Below are 24,444 nucleotides of genomic sequence, written 5' to 3'. Positions count from 1 at the left end.
ACCATAACCCTTAATTTCTTTACTGTTCAAAAATGTATCTATCCTTGTCTGAAAAGCATGCGATGAGGTAGCCTCAACTGCTTCACTGGGCAGGGAATTCCACAGATTCACAACCCTTCGTGTGAAGAAGTTCCTCCTCAACCCCGTCCTAAATCTGCTTCCCCTTATTTATTCGTAGGCTTGCCTACTAATTCCAATGTTCCTAACAATTTTCAAATCAACGCCAAATATAAACAGGGCAAGTTTGAAACCTGCAAAACTTTCTTGTATTGCAGAAGATTTTCCTCTGTCAGCAGTTCTGCTTAATAAATTACTGTTGGAGTATTGAACCTTCCCTGGATTTATGGATCCATTCTGTGATGAGAGAGGCTACTCCTTAGGAAAAGGAGAAAACAACTAACTCTTTCCATCTGCAGATAATCTGTTATCTTCCAGAGCTGCTATGACTAATTCCAAATTAAATAAATCATTGCAAGTTATATTAGGAGGCCTGCAACTTTGTCACTATTTTATTTGTTGTGGCAACATTCTCTTCCTTGTAATTTAAACTTTACATGTAATCGCTGATGTTGAAATTCTCAACTCTTAATCCATAATATTTTTCACTTTCAGTTGGTTAGTGCTGGTCAGCAGGCCTGTAAAAGCTAGCAACCTCTCTAAGAAGTATACTATCTATACCATATCAAAACACCATGCAGCATAATTCCATATAGCAGCAGCTGTTCTTCATTATTATAAGTTAGCATTCCTGCTGTGATTTTAGCTTGTTTTTAACCCTTTGATTGTCAATTCTGGAAAATTGGAGGGCACATTTATTCATTACCTTCTAAAGTTATTTTCTTTATATTTTCAATATTGGGTACTGTGAAAATGAATTAACAAGCATCATAAAGGTAAGTGCTTCACTGACAATTTGATGAGTAATTATGATTGGGATTTAACCAAACTATTGGTCAGGTCTGAATATCTCATTTTTGCCTGAGTGCACACATGTGAAGCACCTTTGAAAGTTTTACAAATAAATGCAATTTGTTGTTCTACCCATCACACCCGAGCATGAGTTAGCATTTTCACGAGAGGAGAAAAGTTGAGTCAAAAAATGAAATAGTTGATGAAGTATAGTCATATGTGGACTCTGGTGTAATTGTGATGTATATTGTAAAACATGATTCAAGAGCTGCAGTTTGCCGCAAAGTGGCTTACCGGTTCTTGGCTAAGTTAGCAACTGGAGGCATTGAACAGAAAGAAGGTGGTACTTCACAAATGTGACATGAGAATGAACTCAATTCACTGAGTCACACTTATGATCCTCTTGGGATTAGTTACAGGGCAATTTTAGCAGAACTCTATAATTAATTACTGATCTGCTTGTGAGGATCACATAGTGAGTGGTGTAAATGGACTTCTAGGACTGGAGTTATGATGTGGATATTATTGTCTTGTGTACTCAATATTGCATTCATAGTATTACTCAGTAACACTATTCAAACTACAATTTCAATAGCTTCTTGATTTTTTTTTAGTTTTGATGCTGTAGTTTTGTATAATGAGTCTAATCCCATTAAGGTTATTGACCTTTTCTCTCCTCCCAGAAACTTTGCTTCAACTCATATTGAGTCCTTTATAATATAGAATATTGTAAAATGGAACCTGAATTCGGGTATCAAGAAGGTGTGGTATATCTTGTTATTTTTGGATATAGCAGCAAAGTGTCAACACACTGTCAATTCTCCAATCGTACAATTTCCCTGACTGCAGTCACTGACTGGAGTTAATCTTTTTTGCCTGCATTGCGTAATAGAAATCCACTGAGATGGACAGAAGAATAATGGTATTTACAAAATCTGAAGTGCTCCCAGTTAGACTGTTAGAAGCGTATGACATATGCTACTATCTATTTGATTGAATTGTCTGACTGTGAGAGTGTAGCTTTCTTCAATGCAATTAGTGCCTTATCTGCCTACAAGTAATGCACTCTTCCCTCTCTTCAGATGTATATTTGTGTTCATAGCGTGTTTGTATGTTTTACAGTTTTAGTTTCTAATTTTTTTGTGCAAGATTCTCCAAATCTGGTCCACTTTATTTGCAATCAGGCCAGATAATTGCTGAAAATTCACTGCCTGTTTATAGATGGCAATTACCTTTCTTTAAATTCATTCATGGGATGTGGGTGTTGCTGGCTGGCCGGCATTTATTGCCCATCCCTAGTTGCCCTTGAGAAGGCAGTGGTTAGCTGCCTTCTTGAATTGCTGCGGTCCATGGTTTGACCCATGGTTTGCTGTGGTTTGACCCATAATGCCGTTAGGGAGGGAATTCCAGGATTTCAACACAGTGACTATGAAGGAACGGCGATATATTTCTAAGTCAGAATGGTGACTAGCTTGGAGGGGAACTTGCAGGTAGTGCTGTTCCCATGAATCTACCGTCATTGTCCTAGATGGAAATGATCGTGGGTTTGGAAGATGCTAAGAATCTTTGATGAATTGCTGCAGTACATGTTGTAGATAGCGCATACTGTTGCCATTGATGATAGAGAGAGTAGATGCTTGTAGATGTGCCAATCGAATGAGTTGCTTTATCGTGGATGGTGTCAAGCTTCTTGAGTGTTGTTGGAGTTGCACCCATCCTGTCAAGTGGGGAGCATTCCATCATATTCCTGACTTGTGCCTTTAGATGGTGGATAGGCTTTGGGGAGTCAGGAAGTGAGCTACTCACTGCAGTATTCCTAGTCTCTGATGTGCTGTTGTAGCCACTGTGTTTATGTGGCAAGTCCATTTGAGTTTCTAGTGGATGGTGACCCCAGGGCAGCACGGTGGCACAGTGGTTAGCACTACTGCCGCCACAGCGCCAGAGACCTGGATTCGATTCCCAGCTTGGGAATCACACTGACTTAAGAGTCACGTGTCACACAAGAGTCCATGTGGAGTTTACATGTTCTCCCCGTGTCTGCTCCGGTTTCCTCCAGAGATGTGCGGGTTAGGTAGATTGGTTGTGCTAAATTGCTGCTTAGTGTCAGGGGGCCTAGCCAAGGTAAATGCATGGGGTCATGGGATTGGGCCTGGTGCAGACTCGATAGGCCAAATGGCAGCCTCCTGTATTGTGGGATTCTATGATGTTGACAGTGGGGGATTCAGAGATGGCTACATCTATGAATGGCTGTTATTGGCGCTTAATCAATATTTTAATTCAGACATGAGGGTAAAGGTTGAAACATAAGAAAAAAACTTTATTTCATATTCTAATGGATATTCATTCATTGAAACACTCTTAAAAGATTTCTATCTGATATAACTTGAAACTCCTGCTCATGATGCTGGGTGGGATTTTCTGCTCAACCTGCCTTCTGTTTGGCAGCATCTTCTGGCCTTGTTGTTGTCAATAGGGTTTTCCCATTGAACATACTCCTTGCCACTGAAAAACTGGCAGTGGGGATGTGCCATCAGCAGAACCTGAAGATCTCACCAGCGTGAACAGCCGGAAAGTTCAGGAAATGAGTGTCCTACATTTGTAAGAGTACTGAAGAGCAAAGAAAATTACAGCGCAGGAACAGGCTCTTCAGCCCTCCAAGCCTGCACTGACCATGCTTGCCCGACTGACCTAAAATCCCAGGGACCATATCCCTCTATTCCCATCTTATTCATGTATTTGTCAAGACGCCTTTTAAAAGTCACTATCATATCTGCTTCCACTATCTCCCCTGGCACCCATCACCCTCTATTTAAAAAATCTGCCTCGTACATCTCATTTAAATCTTGCCCCTTGCACGTTTAACCTGTGTCCCCTACTAATTGACTCTTCCACTCTGGGAAAAAGCTATCCATTCTGTCCATGCCTCTCATAACCTTGTAGACTTCTATCCAGTCGCCCCTCGACCTCCGTCATTCCAGTGAGAACAAGCCAAGTTTCTCCAACCTCTCCTCAGAGTTAATGCCCTCCATACCAGGCAACATCCTGGTAAATCTTTTCTGTACCGTCTTCAAAACCTCCGCATCTTTCTGGTAGTGTGGTGACCGAATTGAACAGTATATTCCAAGTGCGTCCTTGAACGCTATATTCCAAGGTTCTAGAAAGCTGCAACATGACTTGCCAGTTTTGAAACACAATGCCCCGGCCAATGAAGGCAAGCATGCCGTATGCCTTCTTGACTACCTGCGTTGCCACTTGCAGTGATCTATGTACCTCTACACCCAGATCTCTTTGCCTATCAGCACTCAAGGGTTCTGCCATTTACTGTGTATTTCCTGTCTGTATTAGACCTTCCAAAATGCATTTCCTCACGTTTGTCTGGCTTAAACTTTGTCTGCATCTGTCTGCCCAAGTGTCCAACTGATCTATATCCTACTGTATCCTCTCATGGTCCTCATCACTATCCGCAAATCCACCAACCTCTGTGTCGTCCACAAACTTACTAATCAAACCAGTTACATTTTCCTCCAAATCATTTATATATATTACAAACAGCAAAGGTCCCAGCATTGATCCCTGAGGCAAATGGAATTTAATGTTGGCAAGTGTGAGGTGGTCCACTTTGGTAGGAAGAATGGTAGGAAGGACTATTACTTACGTGGCGAAAAACTGCAGCAGGCGACGGTGCAGAGGGACCTCGGGGTCCTTGTGCATGAGTCGCAAAAACCCAGCTTGCAGGTGCAGCAGGTGGTCAGGAAGGCTAATGGGATGCTGGCCTTCATAGCGAGGGGGATTGAATATAAAAGTAGGGAGGTCTTGCTGCAGCTGTATAGGGCACTGGTGAGGCCGCAGCTGGAGTACTGTGTGCAGTTTTGGGCGCCGCACCTGCGCAAGGATATTTTGGCCCTGGAGGGAGTGCAGAGGAGGTTTACTAGGCTGATACCGGAGTTGAGGGGATTGAGCTATGAGGAGAGGCTGAATAAACTGGGCTTGTACTCATTAGAGTTTAGAAGAATGAGGGGAGATCTCATTGAGACGTATAAGATGATGAATGGGATGGATAGGGTAGAGGTGGAGAGACTCTTCCCGCTCAAAAAAGACAGTAGGACTAGGGGGCACAGCCTCAAGATAAAGGGGAGGCGGTTTAGAACGGAGTTGAGGAGGAACTTCTTCACTCAAAGGGTGGTGAATCTCTGGAATTCTCTGCCCGTTGAAGTGGTGGAGGCTGCCTCGCTAAATATTTTTAAGAAGCGGGTTGATGGGTTCTTGATAAGAGAGGGGATTAAGGGTTATGGGGAGAGGGCGGGAAAGTGGAACTGAGCTACCACAGATCAGCCATGATCTTATTGAATGGCGGGGCAGGCTCGAAGGGCTAGATGGCCTACTCCTGCTCCTATTTCTTATGTTCTTATGAACACCACTTGTCATACCCCTCCATTCAGAAGTGCACCCTTCCACTGCTACCCTTTGTCTGAGTGCAGAGGAGATTTACAAGGATGTTGCCTGGATTGGGAGGCATGCATTATGAAAATAGGTTGAGGGAGCTAGGTCTCTTCTCCCTGGAGAGACAAAGGTTGAGAGGCAACCAGGTAGAGGTTTATAAAATGTTGAGAGGAATAGATAGGGTGGATTCTCGGAGGCTATTTCCCAGGGCTGAAATGGTCACTACGAGAGGACACAAGTTTAAGGTGCTGGGGAGAAAGTACAAAGGAGATGTCAGGGATAAGTTTTTCACTCAGCGCGTCGTGAGTGAGTGGAATCGGCTGCCGTCGGTGGTGGTAGAGGCGAACTCGCCGGGATCTTTTAAAAGACTTCTGGATGAGTACATGGGATTTAATGGGATTGGGAGTTACAGATAGTTCTATGGCCTGGGAGGTAGGGATATGATCAGCGCATCTTGTGGGCCGAACGGCCTGTTTGTGCTGCAGTGTTCTATGTCCTATGTTCTTTGACCGAGCCAGTTTTGTATCCACCTTGCCAGCTCACTTCTGATCCCATGCAACTTCACCTTCTGCACAATCTGCCATGAGGGACCTTGTCAAAGACCTTACTGAAGTCCATGTAGACAACATCCACTGCCCTACCCCATCAATCATCTTCGTCACTTCCTCGAAAAACTCGATCAAGTTAGTGAGACGCAACCTCTTCTTCACAAAACCATGTTGCCTCTCACTAATACGTCCACTTATTTCCAAGTGAGAATAAATCCTGTCTCGAAAAATCCTCTCCAGTAATTTCCCTATCACTGATGTGAGGCTCACCAACCTATAATTACCTGGATTATTCTTGCTAACCTTCTTTACCAAAAGAACAACATTGGCCACTCTACAATCTTCTAGGACCTTCCCTGTAGGCAGTGAGGATACAAAGATTTCTCTCAAGGCCCCAGCAATTTCCTCCCTTGCCTCTTTCGGTATTCTGGGGTATGTCCCATCAGGCCCTAGGGACTTGTTTATCTTCGTGTTTCTCAAGAACCCCGTTCCAGAACTGTTCCAGAACCTGCTGTTACGATTCATTACTACGGTTAAGATATGCAATATTTAGACTCTGCCTCTGGCCCATGTTGCATTTGCTGCAGGAGTGTGTGTGTGATGCTCACCATGGCTGGGAATGGGGACAGAAAACATGAGGGACAGATAAGTAAAGAAATCCTTACTCAAACAGCATGAATTGCAAGCTTGTCTGTATTTCCTCTCATAATATTCTGGTATTCTTTTCACTCCTATAGATGTAGAAGGTAGCAGAGATCTACCACTTACCCAGCCAGCTCAGGCCCACCCCTCTATTGCCAGTGGGAGCTGTCCAAGCACGCCTGAACTTCGCCGACGCCAGGAGGAAGCTATGAAAAGATTGGCCACACAGGTATAGATGACAGGTGAAATGAGATGGGAAGTGAATGCTGACTCACTAATGTTGCAAGCTTATTTTTCATATTGGCCATGAAACTGTTCCTGCTCAGGTTTTGAATAATAATTTAACAGCTGTTAAATGCCATCAGCTGGATGTGTCTAGAGCGAAAATGATTCTCATCGATAAAACTTGGCTCATAATCGATCATTTAAAGAAAATAAATTCAAGTTACAAAATATTCTTTTTGCTCGATTATAGACAACTTTATATTTTACATGACATAATAAAACCTTGACTCGAGCAAAATGCCCATTAGAGGTCACATAAATCCATTTGCCATCTTGCACTCATGTCTTGTTTTATCTTACATGCAAAATAACACATACATAGGTGTAAAAACTACAGCTTAATTTTTCAATCTGGAAAGGACGTGCTATATTTCGATATATTTTTCCTCCTTGTTTTAACTCCTCAGTTACATGAATACTATACATGTAATTCATTTGATGGAGTTTGTTCCTCTTTTTAAAAAGGCCCTCAGCTCACAGCGTCCATATCTGTTTAAAATTGCATTTATTCTGCAAATGTTTATGTGAATCGATTTATACGATGACCACTATAAATTATGTAACAAGAATTTTCCATCTATGTAGTGACTTCTTGCCCCATTGTTTTGAGCTCTACTGTAATAAAATTGCAGCCAGTAATCCCACACCACTTAGCGGGGTCTAAGTACACAAAAAATAACTTAGCATTATTTTCTGAATTATATTTGCTTTGTTACTCAGTATACTTCTATAAGGTATAGTAAGCATGATTGTTTCTGCCTGAATTGAACAGAGAGTGTCTTATGTTGTAGTAACTGGCAATTTTCAAATTGACACTAGGGTTATTGTTTTTGTGTCCAATATAGATGACTACCCATTTTAAACATGATTATTTTAAGTGGGTATAAGTGGTGCAGGTGGTATTTGGAAATGGTTATCTCTCATCAGTGAAGATAATGCTGTATGTTTACGATTCTGACGCTGACATCGTCGGAAATCAGGCGCTGGGAGATGCGAGCACACGTGCCCAGCGCAGATCCCGCGCATCGGGCGCTGCTTGAATCTCCCAGCTCGCTGCACTAAAAAATTAATGCAGTGGGATGGGAGAATCGTTCCCCACATCTTGATGAATTGAAATGATTCATTTTGGTAGGACAAACTTGAATGCAGGTTACAGGGCCAACGACAGGGTTCTGAGGAATGTGGAGGAACAGAGAGATCTTGGGATTCATATCCACAGATGTCTGAAGGTTGCCACTCAAGTAGATAGAGAGCTGTGAAGAAGGCTTATAGTGTGTTAGTGTCTATTAACAGGAGGTTTGAGTTTAAGAGCTGTGGGGTTATGCTGCAACTATACCGGACGTTGGTGAGACCACATTTGGAATACTGTGTGCAGCTCTGGTCACCTCACTATAAGAAGGATGTGGAAGCATGAAGAGAGAGTGCAGAGGAGATTTACGAGGATGCTGCCTGGTTTGGAGGGTAGGTCTCATGAGGAAAGGTTGAGGGAGCTGGGGCTTTTCTCTTTGGAGTGGAGGAGGATGAGAGGCAACTTAATAGAGGTTTATAAGATGATGAGGGGGATTGATAGAATGAACGTGCAGAGACTGTTTCCTCGGGTGGATGTAGCTGTTACTAGGGGGCATAATTATAAGGTTTATGGTGGGAGATATAGGAGGGATGTCCGAGGTAGATTCTTCACGGAGAGAGTGGTTGGGCTGTGGAATAGACTGCCTGCTGTGATAGTGGAGTCGGACACTTTAGGAACTTTCAAGCAGTTATTGGATAGGCACATGGAGCACACCAGAATTATAGGGAGTGGGATAGCTTGATCTTGGGATTGGACATAGCTCGGCATGACATTGAGGGCCGAAGGGCCTGTACTGTGCTGTTGTATGTTCTATCTTTGTTTTCAGATCCACCATGATTTCATCCCATCCTCATTTCATCTGCCATTTTTTCCAACCTTGCTACTCTCTGAGATATTTAGGTTCCTAGAATGCTAGCTTGTTGAGCATCAACAATTTTAATTGTTCCAGCCATGTCTCCACCATCCTTCATCATCACCCTCCTTCATTCTTCATCCTTCTTCATTCACCTTCCACCATCAGTGCATTCCAGATCCTAAATAATCTGCCATGTAAAATGTTTCCAATGTCACCATTGCTTCTTTTTCCAAACACTTTAAATCATTGTCTTCTGGTTCTCGATCCTCTCACCATTGGAATCATCATAGAATCCTACAGTGCAGAAGGAGGTCATTTGGCCCATCGAGTCTGCACTGATCACAATCCCACCTAGGGCCTATCCCCATAACCCCATGCATTTGCCCTAGCTAATCCCCTAATACTAATGGGCAATTTAGCATGACCAGTCCACCTAACCCGCACATCTTTGGACTCAAGATGCCTCAAGACTTTGAAGATCTCTGTCATATATCTTCTCAATCTTCCCATCTCCAAGAAGAACAGTCCCATCTTTTCCAATCTGTCTCTATATCTGAAGTTCTTCATCACTGGAATCATTCTTGTAAATTTCTTCTGTGCACATTCTAAAATGTTTGGTGTCCAGAAGTAGATGCAGTATTCCAGTTGAAGTCGAACCAATGTTTCGTACAGGTTATTTATGATTTTGCACACTTTACCCCTGATAAAGCCCAGGCTCATGTATGCTGTTACAACCAGGAAGACACTGCTATAAATTTTCCTTAATTCCAAAAATTGACCTCTATGTTTCCTGTCACTCAGCAAATTTCATATCTGTATTGTTACTGTCCCTTATATTCCATGATTCCAACTTTGCTCATTGTGTGGCATTTTATGAAATGCCTCTTCAGAGTTCATATATACTACATCAGCTGTGTTACATAAGAACATAAGAAATAGGAGCAGGAGTAGGCCATCCAGCCCTTCGAGCCTGCCCCGCCATTCAGTAAGATCATGGCTGATCTGTCGTGTCTCAGTTCCACATTCCCACCCTCTCCCCATAACCCTTAATCCCCTCGCTTATCAAAAACCCATCAACCCGCGTCTTAAAAATATTTAGCGAGGCAGCCTCCACCACCTCAACGGGCAGAGAATTCCAGAGATTCACCACCCTTTGAGTGAAGAAGTTCCTCCTCAACTCCGTCTTAAACCGCCCCCCCCTTTAACTTGAGGCTGTGCCCCCTAGTCCTACTGTCCTTTCTGAGCAGGAAGAGCCTCTCCACCTCTATCCTATCCACCCCATTCATCATCTTATACGTCTCAATGAGATCTCCCCTCATTCTTCTAAACTCTAACAAGTACAAGCCTAGTTTATTCAGCCTCTCCTCATAGCTCAACCCCCTCAACTCCGGTATCAGCCTAGTAAACCTCCTCTGCACTCCCTCCAAGGCCAAAATATCCTTGCGTAAGTGTGGCGACCAAAACTGCACACAGTACTCCAGCTGCGGCCTCACCAATGCCCTATACAGCTGCAGCAAGACCTCCCTACTTTTATATTCAATCCCCCTCGCTATGAAGGCCAGCATCCCATTTGCCATCCTGACCACCTGCTGCACCTGCAGGCTGGGTTTTTGCGACTCATGCACAAGGACCCTGAGGTCCCTCTGCACCGTCGCCTGCTGCAGTTTTTCGCCCCTTAAGTAATAATCCTTCCTACCATTATTCCTACCAAAGTGGACCACCTCGCACTTGACAACATTAAATTCCATTTGCCATTTCCTGGCCCATTCGTCCAGCCTATCTAGATCATTCTGCAGACTCTCCACACCCTCCACACAATTTACCCTTATCAAAAATTCAAATAGGTTAGTTAAACATAATTTTCCTTCAACAAATCTAACTTTCCTTAATTAACCCATATTTGCCCATGTAACTTTTAAGTTTAGTTTTCATTGCTGTTTAAAAGAAATGCCATTTTCAATTCACAAATCCTTTGACACCACTTGTATCTAAGATAGATTGGAAAATTATGGCCAGTTCCTTTGCAATTTCAATCCTCCCTCATTATTCTTGGCCACATCTCAACTGGTCCTGGTGATCTATCAAATTTAAATACAGCCAGGTTATCTAATACCTCCCCCTTAAATTTTAAGCCCACCCACGTTCTCAACTATTTTCATTTTTACCATGGCACAAGTGCCATCCTCTTCCATGGTAAAGAAAGTTGCAAAGTACGCATTTAGCACCTCCTCAACATGTCTCCATGCATAAATCCCTTATGGGTCCTCCTCCTTTTACCAGCTTTTTATTAGTTATGTGTCTTTAGTGTACTTTTGAAAGCCCTTTAATGTTGGCTACCAGTCTCTTTTCATACCTAGCTTTCGCTTCTCTTATTTGACGTTTTTCAATTCCCCTCTTTTACAATGAGTGTGATTATCAATTATATTACCTATCTGACATACATAATATGCACCCTTTTTCTGCATTACTTTGCTGGATGACGAAAGAGAGAGTAAACTGTGGATTTGTTTGCCCTACCTGTCCCCCTCCTGGATTGTGCCCAAACTCTTTCCTCTTTAAAGGTAGTGTTCAGTGTTATACAACACTGCAGCACAAACAGGCCCTTCGGCCCACAAGTTGCACCGATCATATCCATACCTACCCGGCCTATCTATAATCCTCAATCCCAATAAATCCCATGTACTCATCCAGAAGTCTCTTAAAAGACCCCAACGAGTTCGCCTCCACCACCACCGATGGCAGCCGATTCCACTCACTCACCACCCTCTGAATGAAAAATTTACCCCTGACATCTCCTCTGTACCTACTCCCTTAAACCTGTGTCCTCTCGTAGTGACCATTTCAGCCCTGGGAAATAGCCTCCGAGAATCCAGCCTATCTATACCTCTCAACATCTTGTAAACCTCTATCAAGTCACCTCTCATCCTTTGTCTCTCCAGGGAGAAGAGACCTAGCTCCCTCAACCTATCTTCTTAAGGCATGCCACCCAATCCAGGCAACATCCTTGTGAATCTCCTCTGCACCCTCTCAATGGCTTCCACATCCTAATCTGATCCTAATCCACATCTGATAATTTTGATTGCAGTTCATCTGCCACATATTTCAGGACTAGGGGGCACATCCTCAAGATAAGTGGGGGGGGCAGTTTAGAACAGAGTTGAGGAGGAACTTCTTCACTCAAAGGGTGATGAATCTCTGGAATTCTCTGCCCGTTGAAGTGGTGGAGGCTACCTCGCTAAATATATTTAAGACGCGGGTAGATAGGTTTTTGGTAGGCAAAGGAATTAAGGGTTATGGGGAGAAAGCGGGAAAGTGGAACTGATCCACTTCAGACCAGCCATGATCTTATTGAATGGCGGGGCAGGCTCGAAGGGCTAGATGGCCTACTCCTGCTCCTATTTCTTATGTTCTTATGTACTTATGATATTTCCTCACCCCATTGAGGTTGGCTTTAATTATACTCACTCTGGATCACTCCAGGTTCTTGTCCAACCTAAAGCTCATGACAGAATGATCACTGTCCCTTGAACGTTCCCCCACTGACACATGATCCACTTGGCCCATCTTATTTCCAAAATCCAGGTCCAATAATGCCTCCTTTCTCTGTGAACTGGAAACATATGATGTGAAAATTCTCCTGAAAACACCCTAGGAATCTTTTCCGTTCTCTGCTCTTTACATTACTCACTTCTACTATCTCAGTATAATTGAAGCCCCCCATTATAATTGCTTTTTAATTTTTGCACTTCACTATAATTTTATTGCACATTTGTTCCACTACAATTTTCCCATGAGTTAATAATCTATAGAATATATTTTCCAATCTCATGGTACCTTTATTGTTTATTATCAGGCGGACAGTGGTTAGCACTGCTGCCTCACAGCACCAGGGACCCAGGTTCGATTCCTGGCTTGGGTCACTGTCTGTGTAGAGTTTGCATGTCCTCCCTGTGTCTGCATGGGTTTCTTCCGGATGTTCCATTTTCCCTTCTCAGTTCTAAAGATGTGCAGGTTAGGTGATTTAACCATGCGGAATTCTCCCTCAGTGTACCTGAACAGGCGCCAGAATGTGGCAACTGGAGGATTTTCACAGTAACTTCATTGCAGTGTGACTGTAAGCCTACTTGTGACTAATAAATAAACTTTATTTTTCCTTAGACAAGTAGATTTTCCCGGAACATTTTAAGACATCATCTCTTCCCTAATGTTGTTCTTAAATAATATTGCCAATCTTCCTTCTTTCTGTCCTTCCTGATAAACAACATGAATTCAGGGATCTTTTGTACCCAGGTGTGAGCACTTTTGTATTCCAATACACACCATAAACCTAATTCTCTAACCAAACGTTTTGTTATCTGCTGTATTGTCTCAGGTGGATCAATATCAAATGTGCTTTTTCCAACTCTTGTGACATATTGCTGTCAGCAATGCCAGGGACCATATGTGTACCTTACATTTAAAAAACTCAATAGAATTTTTACTCTTTGAATTTGGTAAAATTTCACTGTTATGGTCTAATTTAAAATTATTTTGATGGCTCCCTTTTTAAAAGTAGGGAACAGAATAAATGTTACTTCATTTAATAGCTTCCGTGAAATGCTTGAAGACATTGTTATTTCAAAAATTAATCAACCCATAAGGTCAGGACAGCATCTAATTACCTGAAGTACAGTGCAGGTAGTTTAATTGTGAAAAACCATTTTAATAAGGAGCAGTGAAGTTAAACTAAACCTAAATTGGCCTTCAAGCAGAATATTTTTTCTCTGCATTACTAAGCATCAGTGATTTGTGACCTGACAGCAAGTAGCATGCATATCCTTTGTAAAGCATCTGAGGCTACTTGCTTTGTGGCCTGCCAGGCAGAAAAGAACTAGGTAACCTGTACTGTGCTGTAATGTTCTATGTTCTAACCCTAGGCCTATTAGCCAGGTTAAAAAAGTTAAAAAAATATTTTGGGAATAATAGCAATAAGGATAGAAAACCAAAGGATATGCATTAGTTTTCACAATCCACAAATAGATGCTAATGTCTGACATCAAAATAACTTTGTTTTTTGCACCTAGGAAAATATCCCAAGGTACGTGATAGAGGAGAAACAGACTGCACATTCATAAAAGAGTTAGGAGAGTTGACTTAAAGCATGGTCAAAGATATCTGAGACATAGAACATAGAAAGAAAGGAGCAAGAATATAGGAGGGTATTCCAAAGAATGAGGTGAGACAACTGAAGGCTATTGCTTTTAACAACAAAGGAAATGAAAAGTGATGTACCAGAAGCCCGTGTTTAAGAACCAAAGTGAAGTGGAATAGGGTCAGACCATTGAGGCACTTATAAAATAAAAGCTGTTCTGAGATATGGAGAGACAGTAGGAGTTTGCAATGTTCATAGAATCATTCAAGGATCACAGCACAGAAAGGTGGCCATTTGGCCTGTGGAGTCGGTGCCAGGTCTTTGCCAGCACAGTCTAGCTAGTCCCACTTTGCCATCCTTCCCTGTAGCCGTGCAAATCTTTTCCTTAAAGTTCTTAACCAATTTCCTTTTGAAAGCCACAACTGAATCTACTCCCACCTCTTTAGGCGGTGCATCCTAATCGCTCACTGCCTAAAAAGGTTCTCCTCATGTGACTTTTGGATCTTTTGCCGATCACTTTAAATCTACGTCCTTTAGTTCTTGACCCTTCTGCTAGTGAGAACAATTTCTCTCTTATCTATTCTGGCTTAACATCTCATTATTTTGAACACAACTTTCTCTGACAACTTCATGTTCTCCAATCCATCCTTATAACTGAAGTCTCTCATATCTGTTACCATTTTCTCATCGGTCTTTTCTGTTGGCTCTTAAAAGCTTCACATTTTAGAAAGGACAGTACGCAGTGCACCATCATACTTTATTAACGTCATCAGATCGCATTCATCTGCCACTTCTTTTCCCAATAACTGTCACTTTTATTATCCAAAATTATAGTTTTAAAAAAACAATTATATCCTGAAATTGTAGCTTGTGCATATTTTAATAAGTTAATAATAAAGGTCTTGGCTTCTTCCACCAGCCTAGACATGAAGATTTTGTGATTTGAAAATGGGTTCGGTAGACATATATATATATATATAACTGAAGGAGAAAAAAAATGCAAAGACATGTGGAAAGAACTGCAAGTTTGACCAGCTAGGTTGACCTTTGAAAAAGAACATAAGAAATAGGAGCAGGAGTAGGCCATCTAGCCCCTCGAGCCTGCCCCACCATTCAATAAGATCATGGCTGATCTGTCGTGGCTCAGTTCCACATTCCCGCCCTCTCCCCATAACCCTTAATCCCCTTGCCTATCAAAAACCTATCAACCCACGTCTTAGAAATATTGAGCGAGGCAGCCTCCACCACTTCAACGGGCAGAGAATTCCAGAGATTCACCACCCTTTGAGTGAAGAAGTTCCTCCTCAACTCCGTTCTAAACCGCCCCCCCTTTATCTTGAGGCTGTGCCCTCTAGTCCTACCGTCATAGATTTGATGGACTGCATGGCTGACTTCTGTGTTGTACTAATCTATTTTTGCTGAGTGCTACCAATTAGAGAGTGAGAATTAGTCTCCCTCTGTCTATTGGTTATTGGCTTTTCCTCACTCTCTCTTTCTCTCTCTCTCTCCTTCCTAGTTGTGGCACACCCAATGTCCCCACATCCCTTCACAACTTAGTCATGAAATGCATCAATGAAACATCTTATTCCACTCTTCAGGATGCTCTGAAAACAACACCCCCCTCCCCACCTCAATTAGCTCTATTATGGTTGATTAAAACTTATGAATCAGCAGTCTTCATCAGTAATGTTTATAAACTTGCTTTAGTTGCTAATCATTTGTGATTCTGTTTGTATTGCAACATAAATACCTTTTCTATTGCTGAAGTTACAAAAACTGCATTTTTAACTTTGATTAATAAACCTCCCACAAATTTTGAGCAGTAGGACAATTCTCTAAATTATTAAAATCCCTTTTGAAACACATACACAATTTATACTTAAGGTTCTGAAGTAACTGCTCTTTTTTACTGATATTTCATTTCCCTCATGCTGTGATGATTGATAATTCCTACCCACGGTGTGGTTACCACTTCTATTAAAAAAAAGAAGGCATCTGAAAAGTGGAGAGATACATGCAATGAAGAATGATGTTGCTACTTGTGATACCTTTGCAGGAGAGAAAGACTGGGTGCACATGGAATTCTAGTACCAATTTAAACTGGTTTGATCTACAATCACACAACACACACACAACACACACACACGTGCACGCACAACAGACCACAAGAGTGTGCTATAATAATCATTGTAATTTTTTTGTAAGCTACATTTTATTTTTGAAACTGTTTCTCAGCCAGAGAAGAATGACAGGCTTTATTTAGACCATTTTCTGTGTCAATGTTACAGTGAATAAGAGGAAGAAACCCTATTGCATCAATGGAACTCCTGTTTCTCCAGGCCATTTTTGAAGTTACGTTCTCTGCCTCCTGCAAACACACATTTTAATGAAACACAAGTTATTTATAGAACAGCATATGTGCTACTCACTGTATTGTAGACTGACAAATGTAAATTTGCACACAGTGTTCTTGATCTACAATAAAATTAGATCATGACTGTCTCTTAGCCACCACCTGCTGGTATGTTAGAGAGTGGTACCAACAGAGTCCTATCTGCTCTCTTCGTCCACTAGAATATGAAATAAATCAGCACAAACTGCCATCTTCATGGTTCACTGTCTAAGATAAAATAATTTTAAATATTCAGAAAATTATTTTTAATCTTGTTTTTAGTACTGACTGAGGAAGCCATGTTTCTAGCTAACAGAACTGAATTCTTCAATTTAAAATTCAAGAGCCAAATCCTGTTCCCAAAAGTAACAAAGAAGCTGAATTACAACAAATGCTCAGAGGAAACCTACATAGCCTCATTCTTACAGCACCTCCTTATCAATTCAAACTCCCATCAGCTGTTCTGACATTACACCTGGACCAATTTTATGCTTGTTGCTCTGTACAGATTCATCTTTTACTTCTATCCCTGAAATACAGATAAAACTGAAAATCAAGATTGACCTTAGATTAGTCATTGTAATGGGGTTCATTCAAAATTATTTTCCAATTGTCCACTGGGTGAATCATTCAGTATTGACTCGAGCAAGACCGCAACAGCACAGTAATAAGATACTATTGTTAAGAGTTTGATTTTGATCATCGCTCACATGTTTGGATTAATAAAGCATTTATTTGTATTCAAAGTGTAATTTTCTAATAATATTTGAGTCTCTTTGAAGTCATTCAGCAAAATCTTTCCAGTTTGGGAAAAATGAAATGGGGAACAAATGGGAGACATTCTTGTATCATTTAACAGTAGCCAGTTGTCATTTGTTTCTTTAAGATGTTTAGTAGACAGATGTGATAATTCTCTTGGAAAGTATTCAGTTGTACAAGCACCTTTCTTGTTTGTCTCAATTCCCATAATGATCTCCTCATCAATCTCCTAACTGATCTTCCACATCAAACTTCATGGGTTACAATTCTACTAAATCATTGTAGCCCATGCCTTCACCACTGTAACATCTCAAAATTCCTCTCAGCTCGAGTAGCTAAATAGTTGTATTGACAATTTTTACTCTCATTTTCACATCTCCTTTGCCACTCTCTGTCTTGGCAGTTTCCTCTGATTGTTGTGACCACCTAGACTTTCTATTCGTTTGACACCAGGTCTGTTCGTACCTTTTGGAGTTCCATAACCTGTTCAATTTACCTTGCCATGTCTCTCCCTCATTCTACTCCCCCCGACTTTCTGTTTCCACTCACTCTTTCTCCCTGTCCCCCTCTTTCTCACTCTCCCCTCCCCACCCACCCCCCTCTTATAAAGATTCATCAAATTGGAAAAAGATGTTTAATCTTTGTATTAACCCTCATTGAGAATCATTGAGATTGGATCTGGATTTGAATCCAGCACACATGCATTACAACCCTTTTCTTTCTTGACAGCTGTTAAGAGAAAAATAAGTTTAAATACTCTCATTCCAATCTCAGTAGATGACATCCACAATACAAATTGTCCTTTTTTCTTTCACACCTCAGTGCACTTCAATCAATACTGATGCTGAGACCACCAACGTGATAAGTTGCAATATTTTTATTGTGATGCTTAAAACGGAGCCAGACGTCCATTATAATTGTGTCAACCTTTACATTGTTGAAAAATTGGCCATTTTTATCTAGTTTTTAGTTAATCAGAAATCAGTTTTAACAATATCAATTATATTTACAATAATATGTGGTGGAACTTTGGCAGCACGGAAAATGAGAAATGATGAAACTTGAAGCTGAATTTCAGAGGAAAAATAAAAAACTAAAGTTTCAGGCCTAATGCAATGGCAAATTCTTTGAAGAGCTGTGATTAGTTCTTTTTATTGTTCTGCAGCTTTTTGTTCAAACTTGAATTTGTCCCAAGAATAAAGTGCGATCAGCTCAAGTGTTTGCTTCCAACTTTGACTGTATAGATGGTTTTATAGTCAACTAGGAAACTAAAAAGATGTAAAAAAAGCTCATTAAACTTCTTTTTCCAGGTGGTAGCCTATCATTACTGCCAGGCAGACAATGCCTACACATGCTTAGTTCCAGAGTTTGTACACAATGTGGCAGCTTTGCTCTGTCGATCTCCCCAACTTGTTGCGTATAGAGAGCAGCTCCTTCGGGAACCACATTTACAGAGTATGCTCAGCTTGCGCTCCTGTGTTCAAGATCCCATGGCATCGTTTAGAAGAGGAGTTCTGGAACCACTTGACAACCTGCGCAAAGGTAGGCCAACTTTTGTTGAATGGAGTTAAGTTCTAGAAATTAGGACCAAAATTTTACTCTTTCTGCACAGGCAGGGATGTGTGTGAAATTGAAGGGATGGGATTCTCTCTGGATCCTGCTCGCTCCGACCATGCAACAATTTAAATTTGGATGGGAAGCCCAACCATGTCCTAACCAATTATTGGGCACTCAAGGGCCATTTCCTGCCCAACCTCAATTTTTAGGCTGGCAGTAAGATTTAACTTCCATGAGGGAAACCAAAAAAGTGAGGTGCGATGCCATCATCAGATGCCTCTTTCTGAAGTCAGGCATCAGCCCTATTCCCCTGAAGGTCGGTGGCCTCTTAATCTCCCATCAGCCTCTGCCCTGAGACCCTGATCTCCTCCCACTTCACCTTTTCTTCCCAGCCCTCCGTGTCCTGGGACACCTTAAACTTGTCCAGGCATGTGATGACTGGTTTGGCTCCAACGCCCTGTTGCGTTGTTTCTTCTGTCCACCACAGCACTGTCACTGCAGGGACTAGAAAGCTGCCACCCAGTCACATTGGCCAGCAGTGCCCTGAGGTTGGCCTTCCTCCTAAGTGAGCAGCTGAAATGCCACCTGCTACCATTTAGTGCTAATTCAACCTGATTCAAGCAAATAGGACACTGAAGAGTGCAGTAGAACAGAGGGATCTGGGAATACAGATACATAATTCCCTAAAAATGGTGTTACAGGTAGATAGGGTTGTAAAGAGTGCTTTTGGTACATTGGCCTTTATAAATCAAAATATTGAAGTATAAGAGTTGGAATGTTATGGTGAGGTTGTATAAGACATCGGTGAGGCCGAATTTAGAGTACTGTGTACAGTTTTGGTCATCTAATTACAGGAAGGATATTAATAAGGTTGAAAGAGTGCAGAGAAGGTTTACAAGGATGTTGCCAGGACATGAGAAACTGAGTTACAGAGAAAGGTTGAATAGGTTAGGACTTTATTCCCTGGAGTATAGAGGAATGAGGGGAGATTTGATAGAGGTGTATAAGATTTTGATGGGTATAGATAGAGTGAATGCAAGCAGGCTTTTTCTGCTGAGGCTAGAGGAGAAAGAAAACCAGAGGACATGGGTTAAGGGTGAAAGGAGAAAAGTTTAAAGGGAATATGGGAGGAGCTTCTTCACACAGAGAGTGGTGGGAGTGTGGAGTGAGCTGCCAGATGAAGTGGTAAATGCGGGCTCACTTAAAAACATAGAACAGTACAGCACAGTACAAGCCCTTCGGCCCTCAATGTTGTGCCGAACTATGCCCAAACCCAAGATCAAGCTATCCCATTCCCTATCATTTTATCATTTTTTATAATTTAAGAAAAACTTGGACAGGTACATGGATGAGAGGGGTGTGGAGGGATATGGTCCAGATGCAGGTCAGTGGGATTAGACAGAAAAATGGTTCAGCAAAGCTAAGAAGGACCAGAAGGCCTGTTTCTGTGCTGTAACGTTCTGTGGTTCAAGCATGAAATTACTGTGGGGTGCTCAGGAAGTCAGCTGTTCTTTGGGTGGTGAGACCCCACCATCCAAAACATTTGTGCCTAACTGTTAGTTTCTTTTGGCATAGTGTTTTAGAGAACTTTAGGAAAGATAATACTGAGATTTGTTTTGCAATTCCCAATCTCAGCCGTGTTTCTGTTTGGAGGTATTGTATCTGATACCTTCCTATAAAGGGAAGAGAAAATTAGACAGAATTACACACTGGAATTCTTCCCTGTACTTCCAAGGTGGTTGAAAACATGTTATTGCAGAATTCTACAATGCAGAAGGAGGCCGTTCAGCTTATCAATTATGCACCAACTCTCTGACAGAGTATCCTACCTCATCCCTCTCCCCCACCTATCTCCGTAACCCCATGCATTTACCATGGCTAATTCATCTCATTAAGAAACCTTGGACCACAAAGGGGCAATTTTTTTTTAGCAAGGCCAATCCACCCAACCTGCACAACTTTAGACTGTGGGAGAAAACCAGAGCACCCGGAGGAAACTCATGCAGGCACAGGGAGAGTGTGCAAACTCCACAGACAGTCACCCAAAACCAGAACTGAATCTGGGTCCCTGTTGCTGTGAGGCAGCAGTGTTAATCATTGTGCCTGGCTTGCTTTGCTCCTGCAATCATAGCAAGTATGTAGCCCAGAAATAAATTGTAAAGGGAAAATTAGGGCAAAGAGAATAACATGTAGTCCTAAGGGATATATGCAGACAAGGTGAACGTAGTGATTAGGATAATACGCTTTCCCTAAGACCAGAGTCTGAATCCAGACTTGTTGGATTCCAAGTTTCTTCATTCTGCTTGAATTGGACTAAAGTAAGATGTGTAATGACTGTCTCAACTTGATGTTGTTCAATTTATAACTGCTCACAATTTGGAAACGCACAAATGTACTCAGGTGACTGACTAATGGAAATGCCACTCCATCTTCTGGTCTGGAATAATGTTCTAAGGTTGCATATTTAGGCTTGTCATTGGGACCAGCAGACACAACTCTAGCCTACAACTAACCCAAGCTCTAATTTAACTAGAAGTTTGATATGTAAATAACAGCTGCATAAATGAAAAATGCTACCTCTCTTTGTACTAACCTTACAACCTTGACAGTGTGATTCATCCATTAAAAAAACTTGAATGACTTGAACAGCATGATTTCCAACTAAATTCCACCATTTTTGTCCACACTCATATCTCAAATAGTTAAGGTATTTTTAACCATTAAATATTGTTATAAATGGTCATAACCTCCAGTGCCTCAAGTGGCAAAGTATTTATGAATCTGAGTTTGCTGACAAATTCCCAATAACACTCTACTCACTATTTTAAACTGACTGTTACTTACTTTTCCCTTTCCATTTGAAGGCTCAAATAACATTGGACAGCTGTATAAGTGACAATTATTTTCTATTTTCTCTTAAACTAATATTGCCTGTTGCCTACTGTTTAAAGTAACTTTGAAAGATATATAGCAAGAGCTTGAGAAGGAGCAGTGATATAATGACAAAGCATAACATAGAACATAGAACACTACAGCACAAAGAGGCCCTTCGGCCCACGAGTTGCGCCGATCACATCAACACCTACCAACCTACAGACCTATCTATAACCCTCAATCTCATTAAACCCCATATACTCATCCAGAAGTCTTTTAAAAGACCCCAGCAAGTTCGCCTCCACCACCACTGACAGCAGCCGATTCCATTCACTCACCACCCTCTGAGTGAAAAACTTACCCCTAACATCACTTCTGAACCTCCCTCCCCGCACCTTAAATCTGTGTCCTCTCGTAGCAACCATTTCAACCCGGGGAAATAGCCTCTGAGAGTCCACCCTATCTATTCCTCTCAACATTTTGTAAACTTCTATCAGGTCACCTCTCAACCTTCGTCTCTCCAGGGAAAAGAGTCCCAGCTCCCTCAACCTAACTTCATAAGGCATGCCTCCCAGTCCAGGCAACATCCTTGTAAATCTCCTCTGTACCCTCTCAATAGCTTCTACATCTTTCCTATAGTGAGGCGACCAGAACTGCGCACAATACTCTAAATGAGGCCTGACAAGGGTCTTATAACCTCCAGAATAACTGGTTAACTTTTTTATCTTGAGCATGAGGTTGATAGAAACAATGAAGCAAATGTAGGAGCTTTCAAAGTTTACCATCAATATTCTATAAATGATGTAACTGCATCCCTCAAACTGCAGCTGTAAAAAAAATACCTGTCTCTTGGACTTTGTATGAGCAGTTGGACTGCATGAGAAATTCCATATTCTGCAACATATTCTAAAGTTCTTCCAGTCCACAAGACCTGAGCAAAATTATAATGAGAATCAGCAATGGATTATAATTACAAAGCAGCTTTAAAAGCGTTTCACAGGCGTGAGGAAATTGGAATGAATAGCAAATCAAGGAGGGAAAGCCATGAAGCACCATGAGTGATGCAAACATTTAAGCCAGATCTTTACGCTGTGCTCCAGAACAATTTATGTCCCAGGTGCTCAAATGGAATTCCAATGATGAAACGTTGTAGGTTGCTTTTTTTGCCCGCCTATTCCTTTTCGCAACTATTATCACCAGGTAATGTGTCCTTCACTGAACAGATATTTAAATGGGAAGTCAGTTATTCCTTGCTAACATAAGATGGGTTGGTGAATGCATGGTGGTATGGAGAGCTGTGGGGTCATCAGAATTCCTCCAAGCTGTGTATTCTCCCAGAGAATACTTACGTAAATTTTGCTATCTTCTATTCTATCTATAAGGAATGTTTTTGCACGGTAATAACATATGCTCTGGATGTTATTCTAATTTCAAACAATAAATCCCAGAATGGGGATAGATGTAATTTATTTACAATGTAATATTGGATTGTAGGCAGATTTAGAACCTGAGCTGATGCTCTATTTCACAGCATGCACTAATCTGTAAAACATCTTATTGATTCTGCTTTCCTTGAAGATGTCTAAACAGTGGCAGTTGTTACAGATAGAAACTCTTGGTCTCAAGTAATCTAAAAACCTCAATCTCTGATCAGCAGCACTACAGATAGATTTAACCCTTATACTGAAGTGAGAGTCATGAGAATTCGATGATCTATCTCTTTCTCAGTTTACTCAACATAAGAGAAATATAATTTGAAAATCCACTAGTTCAATACATTTCCTCAGTTTAATGAAAACTAATTTTAATGCCTATATTGCAACAAAAAGTTGTGTTTTTATCCTTGCAACCATTTTGTACATGAAAGGTGAATGTTTTCGCTGGTACTTACAGATTTTGGTTTTTTCAGAGCGAAAGATTGCAGATGAAGATTATATCCTGTTAATTGATGGCCTGAATGAAGCAGAGTTTCACAAACCAGATTACGGAGACACAATTGTGTCCTTTCTCACTAAAATGATTGGAAAATTCCCAACATGGCTGAAGTTAATAGTGACAGTTCGAACAACACTTCAGGTATGGTTATATTATAGAAGGGCTAAAATCTTGTATTAGGTTATTAAAGATTGTCAAGATAGTTTTTGCTTTCATGAGATGCCAAATGTAGCTAATAAGTTTGGACTTTGATGCCTGTGTCAATTATAGTTAAATATGGAGTTATAGTTTTCAAATTGACATAATCCAATAAGTGGTGTCCAAACTTTATTCCTTCTGTTGGGTGTCTATTTACACAAATTTGTTCTTGGTAGAATTGCATGTTGACATTGATCTGGCACTAGAGTGCATTCTGCTGGTAAAAGCATATGAAGACCAAGACACTTTTTAATGTTAATATCGCACCAACGTGATTAGCTTATCCCCTGCATGGTATACTGTACACTGCTCTGGACTATCAGTTTGTTTTCCCAACACTGGAAAACTATTTTCTTGTAAACAAGTAAGCCACCTGCTTGAATAGTGAATTTTGTAGTTCAACCCTTCTAGCTTGTGGCATTGGTTAAAGTTAAGAATTTATATTGAATGGAAGGGAATTCTGACCTCTTCATAAGAAACATTGCTAATCCAATACCAAAGCCCCTAAGATCTTCAGAAGGGCAACTTAATTTGTTGCAGAGACCCTGGATAGAGAGAGTAAAATTGACCACATTCCCACTGGAAGTGTAGAAGTGTGAACATGTGGTGAAGACAGGAGCAATCTCAGCTGTCATACTGTATAGTTGAATAGCCAACCTTTGTTGTCCTGTCTCTCACCTGATAAACAATAAAATGATTGTCTAAAATAAGAAAGGGCTTCTGGTGCATGTGGAACTGTACAACAGTAAAAAGTCAAACAACTTCGGGGAGAGAGGAAAAATGAGCAGAAAAAAGCAGGCAAAAATTCATCAGACCACCAATGGGAAATTGTATTGGGTTTTAATCAGT

At 41.2% G+C, this 24,444-nt stretch overlaps 1 protein-coding gene across 4 annotated transcripts in view; it reads left to right on the top strand.

Annotated features, from left to right (window-relative positions):
- LOC145359270 (protein TANC2-like) overlaps nt 1–24,444 on the top strand; it is a 1,038,666-nt gene that overhangs the window by 859,303 nt on the left and 154,919 nt on the right. For all 4 annotated transcript variants that reach the window (XM_080213802.1, XM_080213801.1, XM_080213799.1 and 1 more), the window contains 3 exons: nt 6,635–6,768; nt 18,342–18,573; nt 23,372–23,538. In XM_080213802.1, the coding sequence (XP_080069928.1) occupies nt 6,635–6,768; nt 18,342–18,573; nt 23,372–23,538 (533 nt within the window). The remainder of the gene's footprint in view (nt 1–6,634; nt 6,769–18,341; nt 18,574–23,371; nt 23,539–24,444) is intronic.

This window comes from Carcharhinus amblyrhynchos, chromosome 27 (assembly GCF_965287045.1).
Source record: "Carcharhinus amblyrhynchos chromosome 27, sCarAmb.v2.hapA, whole genome shotgun sequence".
Classification (NCBI taxonomy): domain Eukaryota; kingdom Metazoa; phylum Chordata; class Chondrichthyes; order Carcharhiniformes; family Carcharhinidae; genus Carcharhinus; species Carcharhinus amblyrhynchos.
The sequence above is the reverse complement of the archived record's forward strand: the minus strand, read 5'-3'. Positions and strand labels throughout refer to the sequence as shown.